The sequence below is a fragment of the Vanacampus margaritifer genome, chromosome 19 (assembly GCF_051991255.1).
Source record: "Vanacampus margaritifer isolate UIUO_Vmar chromosome 19, RoL_Vmar_1.0, whole genome shotgun sequence".
In the NCBI taxonomy this organism is placed as follows: domain Eukaryota; kingdom Metazoa; phylum Chordata; class Actinopteri; order Syngnathiformes; family Syngnathidae; genus Vanacampus; species Vanacampus margaritifer.
Genome location: NC_135450.1, coordinates 17,711,235 through 17,739,107, shown reverse-complemented (window position 1 = coordinate 17,739,107; position 27,873 = coordinate 17,711,235). Strand labels below are relative to the sequence as shown.

Genomic DNA, 27,873 nt, shown 5'->3' with positions numbered 1-27,873 from the left:
AAAGACACTCAAAGACACGTTGAACGGCTGGAGTCAGGTGACACACGAGTTCGTTTATTGAGTGTTGAGGAGAGACGTGACATCCGTAGGGACGAAACCTGCATTCACGGTTGACATTTTCCACTGGCAGTCCAGAAGAATTATCGTGGAGCGAAAAGGTGTTGGGATCGGGCGGGGACGCACTTCCCGCGTGCCAAACCGCTGACGTTGTTGGCGAGTACGGCTCAGTGGCGTCACGTTGACGCGCGTGCGGCTTCCGGTAACGTCGCCGCTCGCAGAGGCTTCTTCCCCCCAAAAAAGTTGTAGAAAAAAGATCCAGTGTGGTAGCGAGTTTCCAGTTCAAAAATGGCTTACAAGGTCACCTGACGAAATCATCAACGTTTGATTGGTCGTTCAATCAATCACATTAGCAAAAGATTAAACGGCGTTCCACACCTGACATGAGCAGGCCACAGCTAGCCAGTTGTAAGCTTGCCATCAAAATGTGACGCTAATGCAGCTAGCCACTAGCCCAGCAGCTCCATACGCTAATGTAGCTAGCGGCTACGGTCGCTTGAACACGGCCGGCTGCTAGCGCGGCGGCAGGAAGAGCATCGACGTGCTAATGTTAGCGTGGCGCCTGTATGGCTAATGTTGCTGGCAAATGCATAGTTGTGGCGACAAACAAAAAGAGAAAACATGGTCATTATTGGTCATTAATTCACATTTGCAGGCGAGATCACGAAACGCGATTCATTAGTGTCCACGTTCAGGCATCATTAATCGCACGCAAGGGAAACGAGAATCACCGCGTTAATAGGTCGAACCTGATGTTTCCGAGCACGTGAACTGGGGTGTGAGGAGGGGGCGGGACAAGCGCTCGTTCCGAACGCTCATTAGGAGGACGTCGGTCCCAACAGACTTAAGGCCTCGTCGTTAAGCCCCCGTGGAAAAGCAGAACAAAAAAAAAGGAAGAGGAGGAGGGGAAAAGAGGGAAAGAAGAAGAAAAAGGGGATTCCCTGCCAACCGGTCTTGGTGGTCCGCTCTCACTTGAAGGTGGCCTGCAGCATGGCGGTGGCGTAGGTGGGCCGCGCCTGCCGGTTCTGGATGGCACTGCGCAGGTACTGGATGCCGCCGCAGCGCTCCCAGATCTCCTCAAACTGCCGGGGCAGGATCTCGGCACCCCTTTTGCGCGACAGGCCCGTCTCGTCCAGACTCAGCTCGCACATCTCCATGTCGTCTTTGCCTGAGGGCAAAAAGAGCGGTTTCAGCGTTTAGTCCATATCGGACTTGCGAGAACCCTCCAAGTGACTCGTTTAACTCTTTGACTGCCAAAAACGTTAAATAACGTTTAGTGAAATCCTATGGAGTACCAAAGACGTTAAAAGACGTTTGTTTCAAAACAGAGGTGAAACTAACCATTTTCTATTGTTGATTACTGAAAAACGGAATAAGGTAGAAACAAACTTTTTTTTTCTGATGAAAGATGAGAGTCCAATCTTTCATTTGGTAGTACGTGTGTTTCCATAGTCCAAACACATAATTTTCTGTGGACCTTGAAAGATCAGTCAAAATGCTTAAATCGGCTGGCACTGGCGAAATCCCGTTTCTGAAAACGTCTGGCAGTTAAAGACTTAAGGACACTTTTATGCTCCAGTGTTTGTGACGGTGCCTTTCCGTGCTTACCGGCCACGAGGATGATGGGGTGCTTGTCGGGGTGCAGCTCCATCTGCCGAGCGATCCAGGGCCCGTCAAAGTGGGCGTACCACCAGCCCTTCTTCTTACCCTGCGGGTCTTTGTATTGGTCGCCCGGCCGGATGAAAGGAATGCGGAAGAAACGCTGCTGCCGGTTGAGGGACACTTCATACTGGCGGGCCGGCACAGGGGGGACCGCGTTCTGCTGGGCTGTGGGGGGGGGGCACACGAGGGAGAGGCATGAGAGTGGGTGGCGGCGGCTTTTTGGGGATCAGCAGAACACATTCTGGGACGGCCCCTCTGTCATCACTTTGCCTGCGGGAAACCCACAAGTTACCCGCTAGCTCGTGACTACGAGTCTGCCTGTGAGTGTCTACACGAGAGTCCATGAACTTGTCCAGGAGTTTCCCGCACGCAAGTCTGTCTACGAGTCACCCAAGGGCTGTCCAAGTTGAACACAAATCGCCCGCGGGTGTCTGCAGGCGTATCTTTTCATGAGTGCTAAATTACTTTTTCCAATTTGGGCTTCACTGCAGACGGATTCCCACAAAGCATTTCACCCGCCCAGTCTAAAATGATTGCGATTGCCGTTTCATTGGACGTCTTCCGTCCAACTACCCTGCCAATCAAACTATTCATTAGTCCCACATTGAAAGAGCGCCATAAGATAAAGCTGCCACAACACACGGAAGACGGAAGGACGTGGCACACTTCTCAACGCAACATTCCACAAGGAGCTAACGGGAGCAGCAAGTTGAGCAACCATACAAACTAAAAACAGGAAAAGTGCAAACTTGGAATGGCGGAACATCAATCAGGAGAAGTCCGAGTGTGGACAAAAACAAGATGAGAATGTATTTTGTCTCTTTTGACTGACAGCCAATTTGACCTTCCCAATTATAATAAAAATAGGAGTTGGTTCTTGAATTTTTCTTCCTTTCTTTTTTAACGCAGGAATGTGACATGACCCTCCTGAACCAGTGGCCAGACCTTCCTTAACTCTTTGACTGCCAAAAACGTTAAATAACGTTTAGTAAAATCCTACGGAGGGGTGCCAAAGACGTTAAAAGACGTTTTTTTTCCAAAACAGAGGTGAAACTAACCATTTTCTATTGTTGATTACTGAAAAATGGAATAAGGTAGAAACAAAGTTTTTTTTCTGATGAAAGATGAGAGTCCAATCTTTCATTTGGTAGTACGTGTGTTTCCATAGTCCAAACACAACATTTTCTGTGGACCTTGAAAGATCAGTCAAAAATGCTTAAATCGGCTGGCACCCAACGGCATCCCTTTTCTGAAAACGTCTGGCGGTCAAAGACTTAAGGATATCTTGCAGGTCATGAGTTAAAAGGTTCGAGTAAGCTTAATAAAAATCTACTGTCAGACCATCCGGGCCAGGAGACTTGTGGCCCCTCAGAAGGAGAAAAAAGGGGAAGTCAAGTCCAAAACTTGCTCTCCTTTCTGGTGCCTGTCTCGCCTTTCCCATCCAAAAAGTCGTCTTGTGTCCGTCTCTCTCTGATTGCTGTGGCTCAAGCGGTCCAGTCTTGTGGAAGCCCGGCCTGCCCATCCACAGCCTGTCTCACTATTTTGACTCCAAATATATTTGCTCAATAAAATCTCATTCTTGACGCTGTCTTACTTTACCAAGTTCTTTTCTGTTAAGACACAAATATGACTACTTGAGACGGGGCTGCTTGGCGGACGTCCGTTCCTGCACAAGATAAACTGCCAGTGGGCATTCAACTCCAAAATGCTTTCAATCTATGGAGGGCCAAAAAATGCCAAAATAAATAAATAAAAGTGAAAATGAAAACAGATCTAAAAAAAAATAATGAAAAAATTAAATACAAAAAATATATACACCGATAAATGGAAAACAACCAAAATATACATAAAAGTAAACAGAAATAAAAAAAATAAAAAAAGAGATTCAAAAAATACAAATAAATATATAAATAGAATTAAATATCAATCAATAAATAAAAACGCTCTGGTCTCATTTATTTCATGCTGCAGACGCTGTCAGCATGAAATGCGTCAGGAAATGATATTCAAATAAGAGGGCGGTCCTAAGTGTGTCGTGTTTATTTTTATTTTTTGAATCTCGTTTTTTATTTTGGTATTTCAAGGTAAAAACGTGGCAAGCACAGACACGCACACACTCACACGCTGGTATCAGCACAAGCAGGTTACCATGGAAACCCTCACCTTCCATAAAAGAACCCATAACAATAATAATAAAAAAAAAATCCCAGTAGCACAGTGGGAGCAGACACCATGAAGGGGCGGGGTCAGTGTGGGGAGGCAGGGGCGTGGTTAGTAGTGCTACGCGCTAAATGCTAAAACAAACTTACACGTACGGCCTTTAATCACAGGTGGTGCACCACCTGAAAATAAATATGGCGTTAAACACACACGCGCACGTACATGCGTGCACCAATGGCAGGAAGTGAGGAAATACACAGACACAGGAAATGGAGGACGTGTCAACTTCCTGTCAATTTAAGAGCTTCTGCGACATGAAATCGAAATGACGGGCTTTGGTGGCAAGTCAAGCCAGACTGTCACCATGGCAACAGCGACATAACAAAGGTCATGAGCGGTCGCTAGGATACGCGGTCATGTCACGAGCGTACCGTAGTCGGTGACTGATTTGGGTGCCCGCTGCTCCGTGTCTGCATTCCTTTTTTTGTTCTTGGACTTCCAGGCGTGGTAGACCTTCAGCCGGCGGTGGAACTCCTCGCGGCACGCCGCCAGCAGCTCGATGTCTACGGGACGCGTGCAGGCGTCAACACGCACGCAACACTGCATACACGCGCACCCACATGGAGGCGCCATCTTACCACAGGAAGTGTTGATAGCGTCCCTGAGTTCGGCGTACTTCCACTTGCTAAGTTGATGTTTGCCGTTTGCGCCGCTGGCCGCTTTGCTCGCCTGAACTTGAGGACCTCTGACGACGAGGACAACGAGGACACAGGAAAGACACAAAAAAAGATGTCAGCGCAAAACAGAAACCTCAAAACGCGCCGAGCCCGGAGTCAAAGCTGTGAAACAGGAAGAGGAAGACGACGGCCGGAGCCGACGGAGGACGTCAAGTTCCGCTGACAGGAAGTCACTTCACACACTCAAGTCACTTCCTGTTCTGGCAACCGTCACCATCACCATTCGTGATTCAGTGGATTTCAAAATAAAAGCATTGGACGCTTGATTGATGACAAAATAATCAATATGTGATCAATGTGACAGCTCGAGTGGCTTTGCAAATCACTGGCCGGCCAATCAGTAAGCGAGACCACACCCACCAGAGACCAATCGGGTGAGAGCAGCTGATCAACACAAAGCCCGAGACGTTAGCACGCACCTCGCCAGAAGCTCGCTCATTTCCTTCGCCATCTCCTCCCTACAAGGTTTCATCATCATCATCATCATTCAACAAAATGGCCGACTAACAGTTCAGGGTGCACGTTTTTTTGTTTTTGTTTGTTTGTTACCTACATGCTCAAATTGGACACTTTGGGCTCAGCAGAACCGCTGAAAACACAAAATCAGACCGCCGTCACACAAACACAACTGACGTGAGCATGTGACCCTCGGGTCCAATCAGAAGACACTTCCTGTCGGACTCCACGGCATGCAAGGGTCAGAGGTTAAGAGGGTTGTGGGAGTTGTAATGCGAGTTCAAAGTTCTTACGCTGCTCGTTCAGGAGACGACGGAAGCGACGACTCGGTGCTGCCGGGAGGAGAACAACGAGACGTTAAAAACAACGCCCATGCTCACTTGCGCTAGCCCGTCGATGGCGTTGGACATGACATGCTAGCATTAAGCTAGCAGCTGATGTTCTGGCACGGGGATGCTTTTACCTGCGCAGTGCGGCGTCGTTGGGCGACTCGTCCGGTATGAGTTCGGCTTCGCTCTGCGCGATCCTCAGCGCCAGCTCTCGGTCCCGCCTTTCCTGCTCCAGAACCGCCTGCCGCGCGATTTCCTCCTCGCGATCCGCCTCGAGCTGCTTCCCGATTTCCAGCTACACGCACACACAACGTGACGTTGTCTCGTGAGCCTCCGGCGCTAGCCCCAGCCAAGCATGTCAGGAAGGGCCCACTAGAACAGCTGAAGTTGATACGGGCGAGGCATTTGAAGACACACCTGCAACCTCTTCTCCTCCTCTTCCCTCCGCTTCCTCTCCTCCTCTTCCTGCTTCCTCTTCACCTCCATCTCAGCTTTGCTGCAGGGAAAAAACAAAAACATTGTCTTTGTGTGTTTATTTTTTTGTTTTGTTTTGTAGGGTTCATTTCGGAGAGCTAGCGAAAGGTTTTAGTGAGGGTGTATGTGGCTTTTTCTCTCTTCACGTGATCTGGAGACTTACGCGCGTCTCTCGTCTTCCTCCTCCTGGCGGCGGCGCTCTTCCTCCTCCCTCCTCTTCCTCTCCTTCTCCATCTCCTCCTGTATGTGGCGCAGACGCTCGCGCTCTTCCTCCTCCTTCTTCTTGTTCTGCATGTCGGTCAGCAGCTGCTCCGAGCGCACCACCAGGGCGTCGTATTCGTGCTGGATGTCCATGCGCCGCATCTCGGTGGCCTGGCGGCGCCGAGCGCAACGGGGGGCCGGGTTGACGTGGCAGTCGAGTCGGGTTATCGGGCTGGACTTCGGCGACCCACCTTGATTTTGAGCATGAGGGCGTGGATGTCGGCGTCCAGCCGCTCCACCTGAGCGCTCATCTCCTCTTTGCCTTCCTTGAGTCCCGCCACCACCTCGTTGAAGAGCTCCATCCTCTTCTTCAGGTGGCGCACCTTGACCAGCCCGTCGATCCTGAACACACACGCAAGTTGCACACGCATTACACACGCGCTGCGCGTGGCTCAGGGTCAGAGCGCCGATTGGCGCTCATAAGCGGTGGACGTTGAAGAGGAAGATAATGACGGTGAAGAGGAACAAAAAGTCGCGGGGGCGTTGAAGAATAACGCAGAGGGGGAAGATGACGACGGGACGTCTTGGGGCGGAGCGGAAGAAGACGACGCGGGTGCGAGGATGAGGACGGCGAAGGTCCACGAAGCGACAGGAGCGAGCCACCCACCGCGGTTTGTGCTTCCTCTTGCACAGCCACATGCGCACCGTCTTCTGCATGACGATGCACGCGCCGCGCCGGTACAGCAGCTTGTTCTTCACTGCACACAGACACACAACAGCACACGTCAACGACACACGGGCCGCGTTCTGCGACGTCCGGGACGAGGACGAGGAGGCGCAGCCTGACGCGGTTTGGACTTTTGGTCAAAACTGCGGATGAGAGGAGGCCTCCTTGGACAAGAAAAGGGCTCAAGGAGGAAGAGGAGAAGTCTGAGAAGGCCAAAGGGAAGCTAGATGAGGAGGAAGAGTCGGAGAATGAGGCGAAGGATGAAGATGAGGAAGCTGAAGACGACAACAAGGATGGCGAGGAGGACAAGAATGTTGGCGAGGAAGCGGACGAGGACACTGAGGAGGTCAAGAAAGTGGATAATGTTGAGGACAACATTGACGAGGCCTAAGAGATCGAGGACGCCGACGACAAGCGACGATGGCGAAGGTGTAAAGCGTTGCCATCAAACTCAATTTGTTGCTACGGCAACAAGAAATATCAAAGCCGCAACACGCGCACGTGCGCGCATACGTACGCTTGATGACGGACAGCGCGCACCACTGGACCTTCTTCCAGCGGCTGTGGATGATCCAGGTGTTGACACGCTGCACCAGTTCCGCCAGGTGATCCGGGTCCGACTTCATAATCTGGTCAAACTCGGCAAACTAAAAACGCAAGCGAGGCAAAAGAGGAAACGCGTCAAAGTGAGACGACGCTTTTTCTCCTCGTCGGCATGCGGCGCCGCCAACCTTGCCGGGTCGGAAGAACACCCGAGTCAATCCAAACTTGTAGTCCTTCTCGTTCAGTCCCAACGCTTTGAACAAGGCCTGAAAGAGAAAGCAGAAAATCATGTCTGCTACGGGACCGAATGTCAGCAGCGACTCCTGCTGGCCAAGAGTGCAACAACAAGTGTCTGAAAATGATGTGAGCAGGAAAAAAAAAAAAAAAACGTGCGCGGTCAACGTGCGACTCGGGATGCCCTCAAGTCTCTTGTGGTCTGGACCGGTTGGAGGACTGACCTTGCAGAAGAGGCGCGGGTCCAGACGTGCCAGTTTGGGCGGCATGTACTTCTTGTACATGTTGTAGAGTTCGTGGAAAGGAGCCCTGGAGGGGAAGCCGCCCTGCATCAGGTCCAGCACAGACACCATACCTGCTCGACAAGGATCATCCGGACCGTCAACACTCCAATTTTTTGAATCATTCAAAATGGTCTCTTGTCTGTGGCGTGCCAAATTTCACAGTCAAGCACAATATGAATGCAATTGATGAGGCCACCCGTGGCGCTTTTCACATCCTGCTGATGGCAGCCTGCCCTCAGTATGAAGAGCGTGCGCGCCCAGCAGGGGGCGCTCTAAGCCGTGCGGTGCCATTACGGACCTGAGCACTGCAGCTGGGAGAGGATCTGCGCGCCTTCAAACTTGTGACTGACCATCTTCAAGTTGGGCTTGATGCAGCGGATGAAACTGGAACCCTGAGGCCCGAACGACAGCAGCGGCGTGAGGTCACGTGGGGCCGAGGGTTAAGGTTAAAAGGTCATGAGCGCTACTGACCGTACTGCGCAGCTTTTCCAGCAGAATATTCAGCTGAGTCTGCGTAAAGAACAAACGCACAACTTTAGCGGCATCAACGTGTTGCCCGAGTTACAAAGTGGCTGCAACGGATCACAAAAATCACAGATGGGGTCACGATTTGGAGTCACAGATCGGATTGGAATTTTTTCCGATCAGCAAAACAAAAAAAATCCAAAGATAAATAGAACTTTGTCTTCATTTATTTTATATAATTTATAAAATTGCCCATTAAATAAAAAAATAAAAAAACATTTAAAACTTAACTCAAAATGTCTAATATGACCGTTTCGATTTTAGGAACACAACTTTAAGAGCAATATAAGGCAGAATGCATTCTTATTTTATATATGGTCCATGTATAAAATAAGGAATCCTGTCTTTAGTTACATATAATGCATCTAAAGTTGCGTTCCTAAAATCGAAACGGTCATATTAGACATTTTGAGTTTTTGTCATTATTTAATGGGAAAAAGTGTTTTAACTTTGTTTTTTTCTGCTCGGAATGAAAAAGGCCTTAAAGTGCAATTTCAAGCACATTCTATTCTTTTACCTCATTCACTCCCAGCAGCCATTTTCACGGAAGTAACCCCCTTCGCTCCCGGCCGTCTTACTGGATTTGGACTGATTTTGCAAGGCCCACGGAATATTGTGTTCTATTGCTATAAAAACATGGAGCCTACCCCAAAAAAAGATTAAGAGTCTCTTCTTTCATCAAGAAAAAAAAGTATATTTGTATCTATTTCCGTTTTGCGGCAATTAGCATTACAATATAGCTAAGTTTCATCATTATTCACAAATCTGTGGGAAAAGAGCTTTTTTGCAACATGGCCCGGGTTGATCTCTCATACTCTGGCGCCACCTGCTGGCCGTTATCTGTAATAACTACGATTGCTTTAAGTGTCCTCTTCAGGTCAGAGACGGCATCAAAGCCTTTTTATATGCTCTAGCATAAAAAAAAACATTTAAATAAGTTTTTGAGAAGTGGCAATTTATTTTTTATTTTTTACATGTTTTTGTGAGCAAATGAGTTAAACACGGAGAATGAATTACAAAGTAGCCTCGGTCCACAAAATTGAAAAAAAAAGTCAAGAAAATGTGAGATGAAATAAGCGGCGTGTAACCTTGAACTTGTTTCCCACGCTGATGAATCCGAGTTTTCCGGCCCTCTGCTTGGCGTCGTTGGCGTTGTTGGCGTTGTTGAAGAGTTCTCGGATGAATCGGTCGCTGGACTCGCTCAGCAGACATTCCAGCGAGGTGTGCAGGGCGTCGTTGTTCTTCTCCACAAACTTGTTCTGAGGGCCGACAACGCAACGTGTCACTCGGCGGCGGACGTCTCGCTTTCTCGATGGATTTTGACGCCGGCCGCAAACGCACGGTCTCGTAGCAGACGGCGCCTGCGAAGTGCCTGATGATGAATCCTTCGTCGTCCCTCACGTTTCTGTGGACCGTCAGCTTGGACTTCCTCGGTATCTGACGCACACACGCACACGCACATGCAATCCCACGCAAATGCCAAAGTTTTTGTGAGGAGGCCCCAGAAAACTTACGGTCAAGCGGAAGTGGTTCTTGTGCTTGTTGTGGACCGTGTCGGTGAAGTGCTGGTCGCTGGGCTGCGGCAGCCGGTTTTCCTCATCCAGGATGTCCAAGATCCCCAGCACTTTGGCCTCCACCAGGTCTGCAAGGCAGAGAGGTGCACGTCTCCGGGTCTGCAGTCTCAAGTCAAGAATCTTGGAGACGCGCTTTTCCTACCGATGCAGTCCTGGTTGTCCACGTAGTGAACCTCGTTGACTCCCAGACCCTCCCTCTGGTACAGTTCTTGTTCCTGCGGGTCAATACTGGATTTTAGTTCAAATGTTTCAGTCACTTGGAAAGGTGCTGACGTCACAAATGTCTCAGCTTGAAACACGGCGCCTCGAGAACCCGGCACGGAAAGTCTTTGGAGGCTTTTTAAAGGGGACGTCAACCCCCGAAAAAATGATCCGCACAAATATGTTCTACGCAGCCCCACAAGTCTAAATATTAATAGAATAGAGTCAAGCAGCAAAATCCGGCAGTTTTGATCAATATCAGAAGGCGGCCATTTTGCCACTTGCTGTCCAGTGAAAATGACATCACGGTTGCAACCACCAATCACAGCTCAGCTTCAGAAAACAGGTGAGCTGTGATTGACAGCAAGTGGCAAAATGGCCGCCCCCTCACGTGGATTAAAAACAGATGGATTTTGCTGCATATTCTACAAATGTAATATTAATCAGAATCATGTTTGGACTGGTGAAGTCACATGTAACATATTATTGTCAAGAAATGTTTAAGGCCAACTTCTTCTTTAAAAAATAGACCAATTGAAAGCAGGTCTAAGTTGTGGCGCAGGCAGGTTTTTATAGTTTTGAGTACTTTTTTAAATATTTTTTTTAGTTCGTTTTGATTAGTTTAAACTCCCTTTAAAGTCCAGTGAACAGCAAACTGTCACATTTTAATAGATTTCAATTAGCCTGTTTACACTGAAAAGTTTTTTTTTAGAAAATGAGGATTTTGCGAAACCTCGCACGTCGAAGAGAACCCAAGGCAGCGCTCCCACTAATCACAACAAGTCCATTCGGCGGACGGTGACTCTGAATTTGTTTCTCTGCCAGCCGGTCCAAATCGTTGCGTTGTTGTCTGACCTCTTTGAGGATGCGCTCGTTGAAGAACTGCTGCAACTTCTCGTTGCAGTAGTTGATGCAGAACTGCTCGAAGCTGTTGTGCTCAAAGTACTCTGCGGGGGAACAGGAAGCGCAAGAGGTCAGCGGCAGGGCGCCGGCAGTGGACGGCGAGCGCGTCCACGTACCAAAGCCGGCGATGTCCAAGACGCCGATGAAGTTGGCAGACGACTGGAAAGGGAAGCACTGGTTGACCCTGGTGACCACGTGGTCGAAGAGCCGGCTGTAGACCGCCTTGGCCAAAGCGTCGCGGGCGTTGTTGGCCTGCTCCACTTTCAACGGAACCCTGACACACACGCGGGTCAAAGCGACGATCAGCGCTAATTGACAGCGCGCACGCACGCGCGCACTCGGCCGCCTACTTGATGACGGTTCCTTTGGCGCCCCCTGCTGTGGTGAGCATGACCCTGGAGGTGAGACTTCCTTGCAGGTCCAGCTGGTCCAGACCCAGCAGCTCAGCGCACTGTTGCAGCGTTTGACCCGACTGCTTCTTGATGCTGCAGCCGCCTGACACAAAACATCCATGGAGACACCATTGGAGGAGTGGGCTGTCCAACATGTGGCTGGGGGGCCATTTGCAGCCCGCCGTCCGTTTTTTTTCAGCACGTACCAGAAATGACATACGATGAGGCAGCCCACAAGAAAAATTAAAGTGAAGAGTGAAAAGTGAGGGTGGCGGAAAAAAAAAAATAGATGCCACTATTACTTGCTTTTCTATATATTGTCAAAATTATTTTCATTTTTTACATTTTTACATTTGAAACGTGTGAAACTGAAGGCATTGCAGACACGCCAAAAATGTAAAAAAAAAAATATATATATTTTTTAAAATCTATAATAGCTAAACAATTAAGAAATGCTTTCTTTATTGATTTATTTTATTATAAGTCAAAGCAGGCCTTGGATTCTTCCTTTTTCCTGGATTCGGCCCCCAAATGAAAAAGTTTGGCCATCCATGCAAGCAGAATCACGAGTCCCCCGTGCCCTCTGACCTACAGTACTACCTAAAGTAGCTAACGTGCTAACACTCCACGATCTAATGCCACGTGACACGGTGGCCATGTTGCTGCAGTGTAGCCCCGCCCCCCTCACCTGAGGTGCTTCCCGCCTCCTCAAAGTCGATGTTGCCGAGGTGCAGCACGCCGGCCACCACGCGGAACAAGTCCAGCTTCTCCGCGTCGTCCAGGCCGATCTTCTTCATGGCCACCAGCATGCGCTGGAAGTCGCCGTGGTCGTCCAGCAGGGGGTCCTTCAGCGGGCCCGCCTTCACGTGCTGTGGCGGCGACACGCGCGCGCGTGGAGGTCAAGGGAGCGGGACACAACCACAGGAGAGTCACAAAATGGACGCTACCTCCGAACTCTTGCGGTTCTCCAGGATCTGCTTGTCCGTCTCCTTGGATGCGAAGAAGCGAGTGCATCCTCTGTTCAGATACTAAAACGGATAAGCAAGAGACCATCAGCGGCGCCGTCAGCTCGCTGCCGCTCACGCCAGCTGAGCCGCCGGGGGTCATCGGGGGGGTCACGCCGACGACTGTCCTCACCCTGAACGTATCCGGCGAGCTGAGGTGAAACTTGAGGCGAATGTCCTCGGGCGCTCCGGCGCAAAGGCGGTAGAAGATGTGGTAGTTCCTCTCCTCGCCGCTCTGGCGGCAGATGCGAGACTTCTCCAGAAGGTAGTGCGACACGAAACCGCCAACCACCGCGTTCTGAACGCACACACGCAGGGAATCAACGCTACTGGAAAGAGCACCTGTAAATGGACGCATACTAGCAAAACGCTACGCATACTTGAATGCTGCTTGAATTTATTTTGAGGGTTTCAGGCGATTCATTTTTTTTTCCCGGAATTAATCACATGACTTCAATAATTAACTCACGATTCATCACAAATTCGATATCTGTTCTAAATGCACAATAAAAAAAGTTTTCGCTCTTATTAACATAAAAGTGGAAAAAATGATAAACTAATGGAACCATGGCTGCAACTTAGTCATTGACGCAGTCATTCCATAATCAAATTTGAGTTGACTAAGAAGATATTCTGTACTGTAAAAAACGAGTGTGGCATTAACTAGTAACTAACTAGTAACTTTTGAAACATTTTTCAAATTGTCAAATCGATTGCTGGCAAATTCTGAGTGGAATTCCCCCAGTTCAGGCTTTCCAAGTAAGCGGCGGCCATGAATCGCATTAAAACTAATTTGTGTCGTTAAAGGAACTTGAAATGAACTGAAAATGAAGGCACTCATTTTCACACCCGAAATGTCTTCACTCATGTCGTATGTAAATGAAGTCAAGTTGTGACGTCACACCTTTTCATTGAAGTGTATTTCCACAAACTTCCCAAAGCGGCTGCTGTTGTTGTTCCGAACCGTCTTGGCGTTCCCGAAGGCTTCCAACAAAGGGTTTGCTGATCCAGAAAAGCAAAAAAAAAAGAAGTCAGAACGTCGACGGAAGCGAGATCAGCTGCCAAAGTCCCGTACCCTCAACAATCCTCTCGTCGATGTCCTGACCCGTCCCGTACGACGACGTCAAGTACCTGTCACGGGAACGGCAACCATCATCACCGCTGCCAGGCTTCCGCCGCCGCCGCCGCCGCGCGCGCTTTGGGCCTCACCTGAGCACAAACTTGGTGTTTTCCGTCTTGCCGGCGCCGGACTCCCCCGACACCACGATGGACTGACTCAGCTTCAGAACCTTCATGTCCCTGTAGGCCTTGTCGGCTGCGGGTCAAGCACACCCAAACGGACGCTTGTTAGCGGCGAGTGGCGCCCGGCGACGGCGCCATCTCTCACCGATAGCGTAGACGTGCGGCGGGAGCGTCCCCAGCGAGCGTCCGCGGTACTGCTGGATGGTCTGCTGCGAGTACAGCTTGGGGATGTCGTAGTACGGGTTGACGGCGATCAGGATGTTGGCCACGAAGGTCTGAGCGCGAGCGCAAAAGTTGTCACGGTTAGCGGCGGGTGCGCCGCAACATCATCCACCCGACATCCTTTAAAGGCTCACTTCAACACACTTCATTTTTCCACGCACACATTTCGGACATTTTTGGCACTTTTTGGGACTTGTGGTCATTTTATGCCTCTCTTCTTTTTGGACTTTATTTCCTGCCTTTATTTATCGATCATTTTTCTGACATTTGTGGACATGATGTGGTCATTTTCGGGCTTTCTTATTTTGTTTTTGGACTGCCCTTAAAAAAAAATCTGGCTTTTTGGGCAATTTGGGGGACATTTTATGGTCATTTTCATGAATTCTTCTTTTGCTTTTTGACATTTCTTGAACATTTTATTTTCTAACTTTAAAAAAATAATAATTTTCTGACATTTTTTTGTGTGTGTAATTTTCTGCCTATCTTCTTTTGCTTTTGGACATTTTATGTGTACTTTTAAAAAAGTTTTCCCCCCTGCCTATTTCAAATAAATGTTCAAACTTTTTTGTTAAATAGTAATTTTCTGCTTTTCCTTTTTGGACATTTTATGGTCACCTTTTGGACATTTTCAGGTATTTTTAACGTTTCATCTACCTTTCCTTTCTCTTTACTTACACATTTGAACTATTTTGAACTTTTTATTTTAATCTTAATCATGAATTCATTTACAGAATATCTAATCTAAAAAATAAGTATGTAAAAAATAGATTATTATTTTTTTAAAATATACAGGAAGCCACAGGAGAGGGACTTAAGAGCCCCACATGGCTCCAGAGCCGCAAGTTGCACACCCCTGGACTAGTTGACTATTACTCCACGATGACTTTTAGAGCTTAAAGTTGTTGCCATGGAAACGGTGTCTCTGGAATGTCTCTGTGCACAGCTTCCGAGCTGTCTCAGGCCCAAGATCATCATCATCATCATCATCATCATCATCGAAAAAGAGTCAAATGGAACTCACGTAGATTTTGTCTTTGCTGTATCGGACGCGCACGTTGTTGAGCAGCGTGGCTTCGTTGAGGTACATCAAAGAACCTGAGCAAGGACACGCCCACGCGTCGTCATCACAACATTCAAACCCGGGCCGCGTCGCCAGAGAGGCAAACTCACAGTTGTCCTCGACGTGTTTGTCCACGTCATCCTCGGCGGGGAACACTTGATTGACGGCAGCCACGAACGTCTGCGCCGAAACATCAAAACAGCAGAAATGCTTACAGGCCGCTTTTGGCAGCCGGCGCACTTGCTGGGCGGGGCCAGACGGCGCCGGAGGGCAAATCTTTAGAAACATCGAGCAGCCCCACCCAGACGCAAAATGTTTTTCTCTCGCTCGGCCTCATTCCAGATGTGAAGTGCAAAAAGAGGGACGAGCGACAAGTGTGAGGGAAGGACCGCCGCCCATGTTGCCGATTAAGTGAATCATCATCAATTTATGTTTGCATATTTGAAATAATGTCTTGTTTTTGAAGAACGTTGAATCAAAAAAATTATCGACAGATGAAGCGATCATACAAATAATCATGAGTTAAGATGACTTGATGGGTTCATGCTTGTCGATGCTTGATGATCCTCTTTGTTGTTTCTAAGTGCCGAACTCTGACCTTGCCATCGCGCTTGAGGGGCTGGACGGTGAGGCTGTCGGCGCCGATGTCCACGATGGTTCCCAGCTGGAAGCCGTCGGTGGCGTGCGGCGCCCACACGGGCTTGCTGTCCTCCATCTTGAGTCTGGAAAACAACAGCGACACGGCTTAGCCTTCGCCAGGACGAGCCGGCGGCTGCTCACGTCAACGCCCCCAAGTCTTCGCTGTTTCCCCAAAAGTTTTCTCACGCCGGCTGCCACATTACGGCGCAACTTTTTCAAAAACGTATATGGCGGCGACGCCGCGTGCCGGAAGAACAACTGAAGGTTTTTTTTGCGCAAGTCTTTGAGCTCGTCGACAGACGCGATGTAGCCCTTCCTTGCTCCTGCACGGAGCACATCCCGTCACATGACCTTCACGGCAAACCAATCAGATGCGTATCGATCGGCAGCCCGCGGCACGGCCATGGCGACCGTGCAACCTTAGGGGACGAGGACGCACGTGACCGCCCTCATCTGCTCGATCATATCATATCAACGCTGACCATCTCTGTGACATCACTGGCAGATGACATCACTGACAGACGATGTCATTCGCGTCAGTGGAAGACAACGCCGACCTGCCAAATATGGATGGAGGACATCCGTGACGTACGTCATCGCTAATGAATATTCAGCACGTATGACATCACTGATGAACGACATCAGTGACAAATATGACATCACTGAAATGACGTCATTCATGTATGACATCATCTACGTCCGCTCTTCTCTCGTTGTTAAAGCAGAAGTTTAAAGGTTCTACATTTTTCGCCGCCTCGAGGACACCTAAAGCCGGACGTCTTGTCAAGGCGCACACGACCTTTGGCCTCTGCTCATCTCTCTTATCTTTACGCCCGGCGTGACCACGCCTGCCCTCATTTCCTCTTCAAACTCCACTTGGATGCTTTTGGTTGGGTGGCCCGCCAGCGAGTCATCCGCACATCCCATAAAGCGCGTTAAACATTAACATCTGTCATAAACGACAATCATCTGCGCAGCGGTTGCCACTTTCTGTGTCACCAGCGAAAAACGCACTTTGGCCCTCGCCACTCACGTGACTTTTGTGACAGGTCACATGACTGACTTCTTGCCTTTTTCGCTCGTCTTCGTTGAGTCACCACAGGTGCAAAGTAACAGAGTACAAATACTTTTTTACTGTATTGACTTCTCACGTCTCCATACTTTACGTGAGTCATTTTTTTACAGACACATTTGGGCCATCTGTGTCATTTTGCTCACCTGTGTCATTATTGCCATCTGTGTCACATGCTAAACGTGCGCGCGCATCCGTGAAAAGAGAGCCTGGCTGTCTCACGCACGCGCTTTTCAAGGCAGTTGGCGTTGAGAAACCCACAAAGTTTCAACTTAACTTAGTTTGCAGCCGCACACCGAAACCCCCCCAAAAGGTTCCGTCACGTGTTCGGATGCCGAAACCTCCCATGTACAATTCGGCGTCGACATTCTACGTTTGTGTTGGACTGAAGGTTCCGAATGAAACCGGGCTCCTTTGAGACGGACTTGTCGTTCGAGCTCTAAGCTTCACTCTGACAGCGCGTCCAAGTTGACGCTGTTTCCAGAAGAAGCTCGAACCGCTCGCTTCATTAGGCGGATGCCGAATGTCACACAGGTCACATATTTAGCCAAAGGTGTGCCCCAAATGCTAGGCTGCTGTTAGAAAACGCTTCCAACAAAGCGTGAAGCGTAAATACGCGTTCTCTTGAAGGCGGTCTGGTATGTAGCAAACAATGTTGCCTTTGTCATGAACGACACGCTCCAACGCGAGCCATAATGGCAGCAGTGTTACAACTCGACAAGAAAGCATACAACAAAGCGTGAATAGTGCGCGAGGAGGCCGGTGGCTCGGCCGGCGGTTCGGCCGGCGGCTTGGTCGGCGGCGTCCGCCTCCCCCGACCCGGCCGCCCGTCGTCGGCGTTAGCTAACTACGTCGCTCGCTCACCGGGCCGGCGGGCGGCTCATTGTCTCACCTTCTGGTGTCCGGAGGGCCGCGTCGATTCCCGACTAAATCCTCCTGGAGCGAGGCCGGAAGTGCAGGTGAGTCAACCGAGGCAGCCGCTGCCTGCGTGGCCTCCGCGTGATAGCCGTGCAGTCGCCGAGTGTGCGGCCGCCCTCGTCGCCTCCCAGTCCCGCAGCCAGCCTGGGAAAGTGGCCGCGTGACGTCACGGGCCGGGAACACGTTGCGGCTCGGCTCTCGGCCTCTGGGGGGCGCTGTGTGGCAAAAGCAGAGCCTGGAGTCCCAGCGGCGTCACCAGGCCACTTTTGCTGGGCTGCAGGCACCCCCAAATTTCGGCTTAATACAGAACAAATGCCACCTGATAACTATTCAATCATGTTCAACTAGATTCACATTCCGTTATATTTTCAACTCCATTTGATATATTCCAGCCAATGAATGTAACAGGTGTCAGAAATATCCCCCCCGGTAGGAAAAATGTGCAGACAGACCACCATGGCAACATTAACGCTGGACTTTTATTCATACAAAGTAAAAGGTGTTGTTGGAGGGAGATTGGGAAGCAGATGCATGTCAGCAGCGTACAATCCAAGTCCAGAAGGGGTGTCGGCTGAGTTCAGGGGCTGAGCGGAAGGTTCGTGTTGACATGAGTGGAAGTCTCTTCAATGTCGGCCTCTTCCGAGGAAGCGGACGTGGCTTCCAGCTGCTTGTCCGCTTCCTGTCGTGTTTGGATGCTTAGGATGAGGTTGGTGATCTCCTGCCGTTTGCTCTTCATCCTCTGCTGAGGGAACCACTCGGACAGGTTGACGGGCAGATGGAAGTTTGTGATGGGATTCTGCGTGGGGAAAAAGTTCATGTGTTCAAAAACCAAAGAGAGGAAATTGCTGTATAAGTGGTCACATGACAAGTTTCAAAGTTCTCTCAAATATCTTTGTAGCGATTCCGGAGTGGACAGAAAATGTGTTCAAATTCAGTCAAACCTGATTATTTCTCCTCAACCCTTTGGTTTGGTCTGCTTTTTGAGGATGCCCTTCCCTGATTGGCTGACAAGTTTCAGTTCAAAATATCCACTAAAATGACATGCGGAAATTCCAATGGGTTCTCCAAGTTGACGTGTCAAAATGAGCTTAAAGTTCCGGTAAACGTTGTCACTTGTCCTTAACAATCGGCCTAAATTGCAGGAATGGAACCTCATTAGTTGTAATATTTATTTTATGTTTGCAGATTTGTTCACGGTGGACGATTTTGGAGGCCCCTGAAGTGCTCATTCCACGTTTTGTTTTGAACAAGGAAAAGTCAAAAGTTCCTCAACATGCTGAGGGGGTGATTCTCAACCACTGATTTTTGCCATTTTCCAATTTGACTAAATTGCTGTAAAAGACCCTGACCCTAAAGCACAAGCTTTTTCACCTGCATGCAATATGAACGAGGGAGTCTTGTCGATGGACAGACGTCGTCTCCGCAAGGCTCAACAACAGTCATTTTGCATTTCAAGAGCATGATAGCACTCGTGGTCGGGGGTGTGCCTCCAACTGTGAGCACGGGTGAGAAGCGGCCATGAAATGTTCACCTCGAAGAAGCTCTCGACGTACTGCAGGATGTAAACGCCGCAGTCGCTGAAGTTGTCCTGCTGAGGCACACGAGGACTGGAACCTTTCATGACGTCTTTCCCGAACGTACGCTGGCTGCCTTTGCGCACTTCCCACTCCACTTCCAGGTACCTAAAAGCCAAGTGGAGTTCAAACCGCGGCGTCCATCTCAGGTGCGTCCGGCTTAAGCGGGCTCACTTACTCTCTCAGGGTTTTGACCACCGTGGACCTGGTGGGACCGCGCAGGGAATCCATGATGAGGATGCAGGGCCTGCGGACGGACGGACAAGTGTTACAGCAGCACCACCTGCAGGCCAACGCGCGCCAACGCACACTCCGGCCACTTACTGTTTGCAGCGGTTGGCTTTCCAAGCCCAAGTGGACGCGTCGGAGGCCGAAGCCAAGTCCGAGGCGTCGGAAGCCGAGGCGTCTTCTGCCGGCGCGCCGCCGTCATCGCTTAACTCGTCCTGCGAGGTCACAATGTTAACCTGGTGTAGCGACGTGACCCTTGACCCCCCCCCCCGATCGTCAAGTGCAATGCAGAAGAGGCGACCGCCAGTACCTGGCTCGTGCTTTGCTCGTCAGACGTCGAAGCGTTGTCGTCGTCTGCGTAATTCATCCGGATTTTCTGCAACTCGCCTGCAACACACACAGAGCGACAAAAGTCAACTTGGTGACAAAATCGGGCAAAAAAAAAAATGCTGAGTCAGGTTCGAACGGCTACTTCAACTACTGGACTTCGGTGGTTCCTAAAATGTCCACTAAAAGTCAAGTAGCCCTGACGCAGAGCGCAGTTCGAGGTGTGCCGCCACGCGAGGTGGACTTTTTTTTGACTTTTTGAGTTTGACTCCACCCATATGGATTTTACAAAATGGTTTAAACCATTTTTTTTTAATCAACAAAAATTGCAGATTTTTATAATGTGCTGTATTATCTTTTTTTTAATGCATTATGGAGCATCGAAAATGACACAAACTTAACCCTCAGTCAGTTGGGGCGGCGCTAACTAAATATGTTATGATGAACATTTGGGATCCAAGACGATTTCACATCAACTTTTCTCTTATCTTTTGGATGAAAAACAACTTGACTTGTATCAACAAGTGGCTAATACTGTGTCCATTTTTGAAGTGAAGTACATTTTCATCTCTTCATTAGTTCACGAAAATGCACACTGATTGAGTCCCAGTTATTGTTTACTAATCAGGGTTTTAGTCAAGTTTGAGTCCGGTGAAAAATGCGCATTGAAGAAATTATTTTTGTTCAGTTTTCGTTGACAAAATGAACAGTAAATGGTAGTTGTTGCCGCAGAGGACTGACTGGTGTAGTGCAGCTCAGCCTGCCCCCTGGTGGTGGCAGTGGAGTCATGCGATGGCATGTGCTGCTCGGACGGGGCATCATGCGGTGTAGGGTCTCCAGGAGGGGTCGGATCCCGTTGGGGTCCGTCCAGCATGTCTGTGTCCGGGGACAGCGGGCGGCAGTGGTCCGGGAGCTCCTCGAGCGCGGGCTCGATTCCCGGGAAGCAGATGACCGCCAGGTACCAGTGAGCCCTTGCGGGGGACGAGAAATGAAATGAGCGCACATGAGATGTCGCCCCCTGCTGGTCCGGAGGCCGCAACTCACGACTCGTTGATGGGAACGAAGACGAAGTCCTTCTCGAACAGGTCCACGTGCCGCGTCCACGTCTTCACTCTGTTGTGCTTGCGTTTGTGGATCCTGTGGAAGCAAGCGGCCGACAATTGAGGGAAACATTTTCTACTGTCCTGCGGGAGCGCTCGCATGCAGGCACTGACGGGAGGTTGTTGCTCCTATCGGGAACGCTCCCCTTCTCCCTTTGGGTGAGACGCTTGTAGAAGAAAGAGCTGAACACGTGGATTCTTTGGGCATCCTCTTTCTTCAGTTTCTCCAAAACTAAATATCTACACACACACACACACACTAAAGCATTACAAATAAGAACGAGGGAATGCAAATTATGTAGAAATTTCATGTGAATGTTAAAAAATGATGGCGATCTGAAATGTAAAAAGTAAATTCCTGAAATGTAGATTGTGAGATTGGTCCTGAGATTAGAGACTGACCCTTTTTTTTTTTTTGGGTGGGAAAAGTGTGAATTTTTACAATGTGTAAACTCATTCCAAACACGTCTTGAATTTTCTGAATAGCTTGAATGTGGAACGAGAAACGTGCGAAGCAGGCTTACTTACTTTAAATAAAAATCTATGATAACATCATTAAGGAACTCTCCGTCGATAAGGCAGTGGAGGTCTTCGTTGGTGACTAGGATGCCCCCTTTGGCCGGAGGAGGCGGGTACACCATCAACCTGCAAGACAAGCGCGCATCAGCAACAGCGTCGGGCCAGAGGCGTCGACTCGGGCGCACTCACTTGACCACCGGCCCGGTGAAGGTGGGCTGCAGGTCGGCCACGTCCTGGTGCTCGTGCTCGATGAAGCTCGGCGCGTTCAAAGTCCTGCCGAGCTGCGGGCACCGAGATGCGGCCGGGACGCCCTTCGACTGCACGCAGGACACACGACTTTTGGAAACATGCTTCTTCTACCCTTTGGAGATCCCTCAACTTTGTTTGATTTTTAAAGAGGTCTAGTGACTGTTTTTTTTAAAACTCTAATACTCAACAACCCTAAAAGTAGTTCAATAAACATATTCTTAAAACATGCACGCACATACACCAAAAAAAAATACAAAAATATATATATATATATTAAAAAAAGAAAAAAGGAGAGCAATGATGATGACATGTCAAATCGGTAAAATTACTGAATGAACAATACTGAGCTCTCCAGAAAAAAAAACAAACAAAAAAAAAAAACATTCTTAACTCTTTGACTGCCAGACGTTTTCAGAAAAGGGATGCCGTGGGTGCCAGCCGATTTTAAGCATTTTGTCTGATCTTTCAAGGTCCACAGAAAATTATGTGTTTGGACTATGGAAACACACATACTGCCAAAACAAGATTGGACTCTCATCTTCCATCAGAAAAAAAAAAGTTAGTTTCTACCTTATTCCGTTTTTGAGTAATCAACAATAGAAAATGGTTAGTTTCACCTGTTTTGGAAAAAAACGTCTTTTAACGTCTTTGGCACTCCATAGGATTTTACGAAACGTTATTTAACGTTTTTGGCAGTCAAAGAGTTAAAAATTTAAAAAATGTAAGAGCTGGAGTTTGTATTTTTTCAAATTTTGATGCCAATATTTTTCCTTTTAGAAAATGAATATCGGCATCAAATATTGTTTCTCGGCCGTGACAAAACCCTCCCGACCTCTCTAGCAAACGCGACCCACCTTTTTGCTTATTGCTGCGGACGGCACCTTCGCCTGCTTCTGCTTGTTGGCCTTGTTGAAGTTGACCAGGCGAATGTTGGCCTCCTCAAAGGGCAACTTGGCGGGAAAGTTGCTGATGTTGTTGTTGTGTCCGATCTCGACCAAGATGTCCTCCAGGATCATGTGCTCCTTCATATCCAGGCCGTCCACGAAGATGAGCACGATGTACTTCTCGTCCGATTCTGAGCACACGTTAGCAACGTTGTGGGCTCCTCACTTCCGCAACAATCGGGAGGCGGAGCCACGGCGGCACTCACGTTGTCCCGCGCAGTCGTACCACTGCCCGCCGTGGTCTTGCGTCATGTTGAGCTGCGTGCGCAAACGGACGCACTCGTCCTGCGTGGTCTGGAAGAACAAGACGGGCAGCTTGCGGACGCTGCACCACTCGCAGCTGACGAGCTCCGACGCCCGCAGGGACACGTTCTCCACCGTGTTGTGCTCCGGCCCTGCCGCAGCAAAGACGCTTACATGAACGGGTTCCGAGAACGGGTCCCGAGACAAAACCGGGAGAGGAGCGGCGTACCTTCCGTTTCCAGCAGGATGTGCTCTACGGAAAACTGCAAAAAAAAAAAAGAGAGCGACGATGACATCAAATGTTTTTCTTACGTTGCGTAAAAAAAAAAAGACTGACCACCACGGGCTTGGTCACCATCCTGCGCAGCGTCCCCACACGGACACTCCGACACTGCAGGATGATGCTGCTGCACTTGCCCGACTCCACTTTGGAACGCTTGCTTCTGGGAGAACTTGGCTGCTTTCCAAACTAAAGCACATTCAATAATAAAAAAAAAAAAAAAAAAAAAGAAAGAAAAAGTGACTCACTTGTCAGTTATTGGTACGACGGCATATTAGAGCCATGTAGAAATATAAAAATGATCACCTGGTCCTTCATTCTTCCCCGGCGCGGGATGACGATCTTCATGTTAATGTCCTCAAAGAAGTCGAGGCTGAGCTCTTCCTGCTCGCCGCCACTTTTAACGGCCGCCTCCACTCTGCCGCCGCACGGCGCCGGCGACGAGTGCGCCGAGTCGGCGGGCTGCGGCGAGACGCTGTCGAGTCGGCCCGCGCTCGCCGCGCTGCCATCGTTGGCCTCGTCGTCGCTGGACAAGACGACTGCGGGAAAGCACAGCGAGATTCTCGTCCTTCCTTCACTTTCATCAGGACTGAATTCTACCGCGACTGCGTTGACCGCCACAGACTCACTGGGGTGGTTGATCTTGTTCTGCTGGGCCACGACCTTCCGCCTCCCTCGGGGCGACTTACGGTTGCCGTAGCAGCAAGACGCGCTAGCCAGCGGAGGAGATCGACCGTTGGCGCCCGTGAGCCCGGCGGGCAGAGCGTCTGCGCGGGGGGGTTTGCCGCTGCCGCTGCCGCCGGTCCTGCAGAAGCCCTGCAGGCCGCACGCTTGAGATCGGAGGGGGGCTCGGTGCAACGGGGGCAAGAGACAAGCTTCCTGCTGACGCGGCAGACACGCCGGACTGTTCCCGCAGTGGCGGCACTCGTTGCTATCTTCGCACGGCCTGCTGCACTTGCCGCACACCGTCTGGTAGACGGGCGCCGTCTGAGCGGCAACAAATGACAAAGGATTTTGTCACTTCAACAGAAATCCATCGTCAACTTGGATGCTGGCCAGACTTTCGTTAAGCAAGAGATTGAAATTTCCAGTAAGCGTTATAAAATTCTACTGGTACGCCATCCGGGCCAGGAGCCTTGCGGCCCTGAAAAAAAATGTATTTGTAGGAAAATGCATTTGCAAATGGAAAGAGAAAGGTGTATGAGAAATAAGAACAAGAGGAAGATTTGTGAATTATTTAACATCATAAATGGCAAAAGGTGGAACACGAGGGAAGAGGAAAAACAATTGTCCCAAAATCACAATTTAGAAAAGACGTTAAAAAACAAGAAAAAGAAGGGTCCAAAAACACTATTTACAACAATAAAAAAAACAATTCAACAAGGAGGAGAATTGAGAAAGAAGAACAAAAAGGACGAAAGGAAGACAATTTTTATTTTTAGAAACACTACTTAAATAAGAACATTTAAAAAGAGGAAGAAGGAAGTGGGGAAAGGAAAAAGAGGAAGGCGAGAAAAGGACGAGAAAGGAAAAAGAACATTTTTAATTAAAAAAAAAAAACTATTTACTTACAAAAGAAAATTCAAAAGAGGAGGAAGAAGGAGGAGGACAAGGAGTAAGAAGAAGTGGAAGAGCGCGGCTGGTATTCAAGCGGCGCCCCCTGCTGGCTAGTTGGCTCTTACCTCCGACGCTTTCCTCTTCTGCTGGGCAAGACGATTGATGTTCAAGCTGTCGTCATCTGAAAGCACACAAACCAACATTATTTTGGATCGGAAAAACTAACATCACATTGACGCCTCCAAACCCGACGGGGTTCTTCAGCATTAGCAAAAAATGAATAAAAGACGCATTAGCGTTGTGTTGTCATTTCATTTCATTTCCAACGCTTGAAATTGCTTGGAATAATAACAGACTCATGTAGGAAGTGACCAATCGCATGAATTTGTAAAAACAAAACTTCGTTAATAGAGCTAAAACTAGATCCAAAACACGAAGCCAAACGAACGCAACGAGTCATGTGAGCGATGCAAACAAACCTGACTCGTCGACGCAGGTGAGCACGATGTTGTCCACTTCCGCCACCTTCTGCTCGCCTCCACTCGAGTTGTTCCTGTGGAGGAACAAAAACACGGGTTTGTCATCGGTCCTTCCGCTAAAGCTCATCTTCACGATGATGACGACGACATCGTCCATGAAGTCAACTCATGCGGAAAAGGTCAGTCACCTTTGGATGGGCTTGCTGAGAGCAGAGGTCACCTGCGCGTGCTGAAAATGGCGCCCCTGCAGGACCAGCCCTTGCGAAGGGGCGGGGCTTATAATCAAATAGTTGCTTGCAGTGACCGAGGACGGAACTAAACTGCAAGGACAGAAAAACGGACAATTTGCCTTAATCAAGGACACGATATTGCGTTTGACTGGCAAATGTTGTATAGGCCGTCGCAGCATGACGTGAACCCGGGTGGCAGAGACCCGAGCCGGCTTCACGCGCTGACAAAGCCTTCGAAATAACGCTAACTTGGACAAGTCTGTGAATTTCAAACCCCAAAGAAGTCGCTCGACATGCGGACTTATGAGCAGGTGAGCCAGTCAACAGCTGATGCTGACACCCACGTCACTCACCAGGCCAGGCAAAACTAAATGCAAAATATATCTATTCATTCAGCCCACAATATAAACGGCTGTGCAACCCCAAACAACAGCTTTTTGGTTTGACTTCAGGTCAGCAGTTGTCGATGACTTTTTTTTCTCAATTGCGGCATTTCCACACATGATGAAAATTGTGAGGGGGGGGGGGGGGCCCGTACCTGAGCCTTTTGGGCCTCCCGACAGTGCTTGAGTGCTTGTCATATGTCTTCACGGGGTCAGCGGAGGTCAAGTGCCTCAAAGAGGGAGCCTGTGTAAACGCACATCAAATCAAGTCGAGACAGAACGCCAGTAAAGGACAAAATGTGAAATAAGAGACGCGAGACGGACATTTACCTTGCTTGCATCCGAGGACGCGGACGCTTGCTTTTCCGTCTCCTGCGTGGTCATCACGCCGGCGCTGAGGAGGCAAGCCAGCGCGTCAACGTTCCGAAAGGCAACAAGATCTGGGAAAAGGCTGCGGCACAAACAAGCCGATGCTTACTAGCGCTCGTCCTCATCTTCGTGGCCGGCGTGCGTCGGGAAGCTCCACTTGTGCTTGTAGCCGGCGTCCGGACGAGACTCGGATCTTTCTAGAGCTTGACGTCCATCACAAACACAAAAAGCTCATTTCATGACTCATGACAATTCAATCATCCGGTAGTTATCGATGACCCTTCGGTCGTCTGTGAATCCTTTCAATGAAGTGAGATGTATTTGCTGTCGGATGTCGTCTCTCAGCGAGCCACATTCTTGACCTTGCAGTTTGAGTTGCCACTGAATCCTCGGATGAGATTTTAGAGCTCACAAACGCCCCTCAAAGACTTCAAGGTGGGTAAACGCATTATTTCAATCCATACGCGCATCTTCGTTTTCCACGTCAGCAAAATTGGATGCAACTTGATGGTTCCGCAGATACATTTTTGGAGCTCGCCGGCGTCCAGGTGCCGGCGTGAAGGTGCCGGCATGAAGGTTCCTTTGCTCCCAATGTCAATTTCATGAATTTCCGTCCATTTTCTTTTGCTTGTCGTATTTGACCAACTTATGGAGAATCTATTCATTCTTCACTTTTACATTCTGTTTGAGTGCTAAATTAAAGCACATAATTGCCTGAGCGCCATCTCCAAACTGTTTGGCTCTTGACCAATATTTGTAAATTTGGTGTAAACCTGAGCACTTGGCGTTCTACAATTACTTGAACTTGTCCATTTTTTTTCTGTTTCTGTGTTTATCAAGCTTACCAATGATACAGACAGGCCTTCTGAAAAATAGGACAAAAATGTTTGAAACTAGGAAACAACAAAAAAAAGGTCACATATCAAATAACTTGTTAAATTGCTGTATTTCCATCTCTTCCAAAGAGTCATAACGCTCTTAATAGCTGTCACAGGGAAATTAGATACAGTATGTGACTGGAATCGTCACATTCGTTTTGTTTTTTTTTCCAAATAAACATACCGACAACTTCAGCAGCAGCTACGTGACATAAAACGACTCTTGCTTATTGTTTGTGTGCATTAAAATGAGCACGTTTGTGTTTATTGTAAGCTTAAAATGTTATCTCTTAAGACGAGCACGCGAAGGCCTCCACAAGTCCAATCTGCAACAGCGCAGCTAGCTTACACTTGCTAGCTCGTATTGCTCTCCAAGTCCGGCGAACAGGGCCGGACCAGGTCGGGCAGGACCATGTTTCGTGTCCAACTCAGTCAGGCCGAGGCAGTCGGCGAGCCTTGGTCAGCTTTTGGGCTTTACGGCGTTCAGGCAAGCGAGGCTAACGTTGTCCACTTAGCTGCTGCTGCTGCTCATATTTTGTTTGGACTGACGAGGTGACACCGGCGGACGAAATGTGTCTCGTCCAGCTCGAACATGACGACTCAGGCTGTTGTGAGCTTACCGTGTAAGAATTGGCCTGTGTTGTGGGCCATGTTTAGTCCACCTTCTTCTTGTTCATTTCTTCGATTGTGTTTGCTTTTTTTCCTCTCTACTCTCTTCTCTTCTTCACGGCTTCAGCTTGGATGCGCTAAGCAAGTTAGCGGTACAATTGCTCTCATCGCCGGAAACCAAAAACACTTGCACTTCACAATAAAAGTACTTCGGCGTTTTGGGTTTGCGATTGAGAGAGCTGCTCGGCTTCAGTGACTTTTTATGCCCCCAGCAGCAACGCTAACAGG

General features: G+C 49.0%; 2 protein-coding genes and 1 long non-coding RNA gene across 7 annotated transcripts; 1 reads left to right on the top strand and 2 right to left on the bottom strand.

Moving 5' to 3' along the window:
* Nucleotides 1-33: 33 nt before the first annotated feature.
* On the bottom strand, nt 34-17,793 carry LOC144039497 (unconventional myosin-VI-like). 5 transcript variants are annotated; one of them, XM_077552893.1, is made up of 36 exons: nt 17,591-17,793; nt 15,586-15,709; nt 15,098-15,167; nt 14,949-15,022; nt 13,851-13,980; nt 13,673-13,778; nt 13,539-13,594; nt 13,368-13,465; nt 12,597-12,761; nt 12,407-12,487; nt 12,148-12,328; nt 11,418-11,562; nt 11,184-11,341; nt 11,020-11,111; nt 10,106-10,178; nt 9,904-10,031; nt 9,731-9,826; nt 9,478-9,648; nt 8,336-8,374; nt 8,163-8,256; nt 7,805-7,935; nt 7,535-7,612; nt 7,321-7,450; nt 6,744-6,834; nt 6,328-6,478; nt 6,039-6,247; nt 5,819-5,897; nt 5,536-5,696; nt 5,366-5,404; nt 5,170-5,205; nt 5,036-5,074; nt 4,518-4,624; nt 4,311-4,442; nt 4,029-4,061; nt 1,666-1,884; nt 34-1,225 (listed from the first exon to the last, which is right to left on the bottom strand). In XM_077552893.1, exons 2-36 carry the CDS (start codon nt 15,700-15,702, stop codon nt 1,026-1,028), a joined length of 3,909 nt encoding a protein of 1,302 aa, XP_077409019.1. In that variant the 5' UTR covers nt 15,703-15,709; nt 17,591-17,793; the 3' UTR covers nt 34-1,025. The 5 variants fall into 5 exon arrangements, with proteins under 5 accessions (XP_077409019.1, XP_077409021.1, XP_077409022.1 ...); XM_077552895.1 differs by lacking the exon at nt 4,029-4,061 and having other exon boundaries at nt 17,591-17,792; XM_077552896.1 differs by lacking the exons at nt 5,036-5,074; nt 5,170-5,205 and having other exon boundaries at nt 17,591-17,792.
* On the top strand, nt 16,913-19,889 carry LOC144039510 (uncharacterized). The gene is made up of 2 exons (XR_013289473.1): nt 16,913-17,657; nt 18,802-19,889. It is a non-coding gene; the product is annotated as an uncharacterized LOC144039510 (long non-coding RNA).
* Nucleotides 18,076-27,873, bottom strand: senp6a (SUMO specific peptidase 6a). Its single transcript, XM_077552901.1, has 23 exons — nt 27,597-27,873; nt 26,208-26,301; nt 26,060-26,123; nt 25,885-25,973; nt 25,305-25,436; nt 25,117-25,190; nt 24,763-24,818; nt 23,710-24,067; nt 23,387-23,619; nt 23,138-23,269; nt 23,030-23,063; nt 22,764-22,952; nt 22,468-22,688; nt 21,554-21,681; nt 21,374-21,490; nt 20,960-21,085; nt 20,790-20,882; nt 20,487-20,716; nt 19,729-19,805; nt 19,515-19,633; nt 19,369-19,437; nt 19,148-19,298; nt 18,076-18,412 (listed from the first exon to the last, which is right to left on the bottom strand). Exons 1-23 carry the CDS (start codon nt 27,625-27,627, stop codon nt 18,194-18,196), a joined length of 3,036 nt encoding a protein of 1,011 aa, XP_077409027.1. The 5' UTR covers nt 27,628-27,873; the 3' UTR covers nt 18,076-18,193.